Below are 2,563 nucleotides of genomic sequence, written 5' to 3'. Positions count from 1 at the left end.
TGGACAAAGGAAAACATTGAAATGCTAGAGTGGAACGCACACTTTGAACATAGGAACATTGGTGCATTTTTTGGACAGCATAAGCTTGGCCTGAAAAGACCTCTCTCCTCCTCTAGGAACCTTCTCCTTTAAAATTGCGTATTTTGCAAATTGAAAATGTCAAGGACGAAGTAGAATGACGCCGATCCGGGTCGAGACTAACTCCACTTCCAGTCTCGCCATACTTTCTGGTGTGACTCGAGACTGAGCGTGCAAAGCACACCTTACTGTCGAAACAGTTGTCCGCTCGTAACTCACCGGTCTCTCGAGGCAATAATTTCGGGGAACTCAACCCTCTACGTTAGCTTGACGGCCTCGATCAAGCTGTACTCCCAATGAGTACCAGACTTGATGCACTCTTCCACACAATCAGGCTCATCCCACCACCACGTATCCACCTCAATATACGAACCCCAGACCTCCTTCCAGAGCATCCGGCCAACGACTCCTCGGAGCTCTGTCTTGAGGTCCTTATCATTTGGGAGGGGCTGGCCACTCAGACCTCTTTGCTCCTGGCTGAGTTCCCGAGGAACCGCGGAGAACTTTGCCGTGGTGATGGTACTACCTTCTGCCCGGAGACCGCAATCGGCTAGCCATATCGGAAATAGCTTTCCGGGATTCACGCAACGGAAATTCCTCTCGAGGTTGAGGAGGAGGTGTTCCTCTAGCCAGGCCCTCATGCGAGGCCCGAGTGAAGATGCCACAGGCATTGGGTCGATCAACGTTATGTGCAACGTTCCTCCTGGAACTAGACACCGATGGATGCTCTTTAGCATCGTAGGTATATCGTGAGAGGAAACTAGACTTGGGAGAGACAGGGAATGCACTGCCCCGAATAACTGAGGTGCAACCGGAAAGTTGGACGCAGAGACCGTCGGAATCGAGAGGGGATGCACATTGGGGAAAAGTCGGTGGGAGAGCGGCGACTGTGACATGTGGTACACCTGTTTCGTCCGGTATATGGCCGCGAGATACGACGCAACCGCTACTCATGTCAGCGAACCGCCCACCAGTATTAGTGCCATCTCAACGCTCACCTTGCGTCTCATGTAGCACGAGGACCTTCTGGACCCTTTCCATTGGAATTTGTTGTGTACTTGGACGGGATGTGTCGACTGTGGGATCCATGTTGTGAAGGGCAAACAACATCCACCTCTTCTTCTCCATTTCGACCTCCTTGTACAAGCCGATATCACTGGAATTTCCCCATGCCTCACAGAGACGTTGCAGAATGATGATAGGGTCGGCCGCTGCCATCATCTCAATCTCCCGTCCTATGCCATGCAAGTCGAGTGAAATGGCTTCTTCCTCATGCACGACTTCCCGAGGCTCGGTTCGCTTCAGTCGTTTAGGCCTCGTGGGCTCCGCATCCGGAGGGTTGTAATTCCACTCTTCCGGGGGTCGCCACGCCTCGGGGTTATTCGGCTTGAAGGCCGATGCCCACGTTGGCGACAGTGGCTGCATGGGAGTTTGAGAACATCGCACCAAACTGATGGGTGAGTCATATTCCTCGGGAGTGAATGTCCTGTGATTGCGTTCCATTAATACCGGAATGAGATCCATGTGGGATTGGGGACTTACATCGACTTAGGTGACATCGGGGGGCTCGACACGTCCTCTCTACCATCTGACGATATCGAGACTTCGGACATCAAGTGGCTGATATCCGTCTCAGTTCGCGGGCTCACTGTCACTTCCGTACTCACTGTGATGAAAGACGACGGCCCAAGAGTTTGGACAACGGAAGATTTTGTCGATTTGATAGACTCAGCAACCGAAGTCGCAGATGCAGAAAGGGTCGACATGCCAGTTTGATCAGTCCATTTCGAAGCCACCGAATCTGTAAGGCCTGATTTCAGTGAGCTGCGGTCAACGCGCAAGATAATCGTGAGACTTACCCCGGGAAGAAGACGGATAGGAGGCATCCCCATTCTCGAAAAAGGGATCACACTGAGAAAACGCAGCTTCACTCGAGTGATTGGAAGATGGCCTCAATGTCGGCATGCTGGGTGCGGTATTGAGATTCCATTGGTGCCGCGCATGCCGTCGTTGGCCATCGTCGGCCGTCGGAGTTCGGTCTGCATAGGATGTCGGGGTCGATGGTCGCTTCGCTCTTCGGGGACCTGCCGCCTTCTTCAAGCTTCTAGATCCGAAGAATCCGTACGACTTTTCCCCCGACGACGTCGAGCCTCGAGTAGGCGGCGAGGACCGTTTTCCCTCCAACTTATCTCTGGCTTTTTGCTGCTCGCGGGCCGTCTCTTTCTTCGCTCGATGCTCACCCACGAGCTGCCGGTCAGGATCCGTCCAAATCACATCAAACATAGTGAAGATGTTCCGCAATCTCGAGTTACTTGGCTTAGATGTGACCGGCGAGAGGTAATCACAGAACGACTAGATTCGGGATATTCTCTCGCAGATGGTGATCGGAGGAACGAGAGTCAGCTGCGCGAATAATGCAGTATCCCGAGCTTCGTGCTACTGCACAAACGTCAAGCGCCTGCAAACCCTCCAAAGCACCTGTACT

At 52.9% G+C, this 2,563-nt stretch overlaps 1 protein-coding gene across 1 annotated transcript; it reads right to left on the bottom strand.

Annotated features, from left to right (window-relative positions):
* Positions 1–335: 335 nt before the first annotated feature.
* Positions 336–2,361, bottom strand: SAPIO_CDS0549 (uncharacterized protein; the record flags this gene model as incomplete). The annotated part of the gene is made up of 4 exons (XM_016783302.1): positions 336–787; positions 1,077–1,497; positions 1,746–1,879; positions 1,938–2,361. 4 exons carry the CDS (start codon positions 2,359–2,361, stop codon positions 336–338), a joined length of 1,431 nt encoding a protein of 476 aa, XP_016646502.1.
* Positions 2,362–2,563: the final 202 nt, after the last annotated feature.

This window comes from Scedosporium apiospermum (genome assembly GCF_000732125.1).
Source record: "Scedosporium apiospermum strain IHEM 14462 chromosome Unknown SEQ_SAPIO_0022, whole genome shotgun sequence".
NCBI classification, from domain to species: Eukaryota; Fungi; Ascomycota; class Sordariomycetes; order Microascales; family Microascaceae; genus Scedosporium; species Scedosporium apiospermum.
The sequence above is the reverse complement of the archived record's forward strand: the minus strand, read 5'-3'. Positions and strand labels throughout refer to the sequence as shown.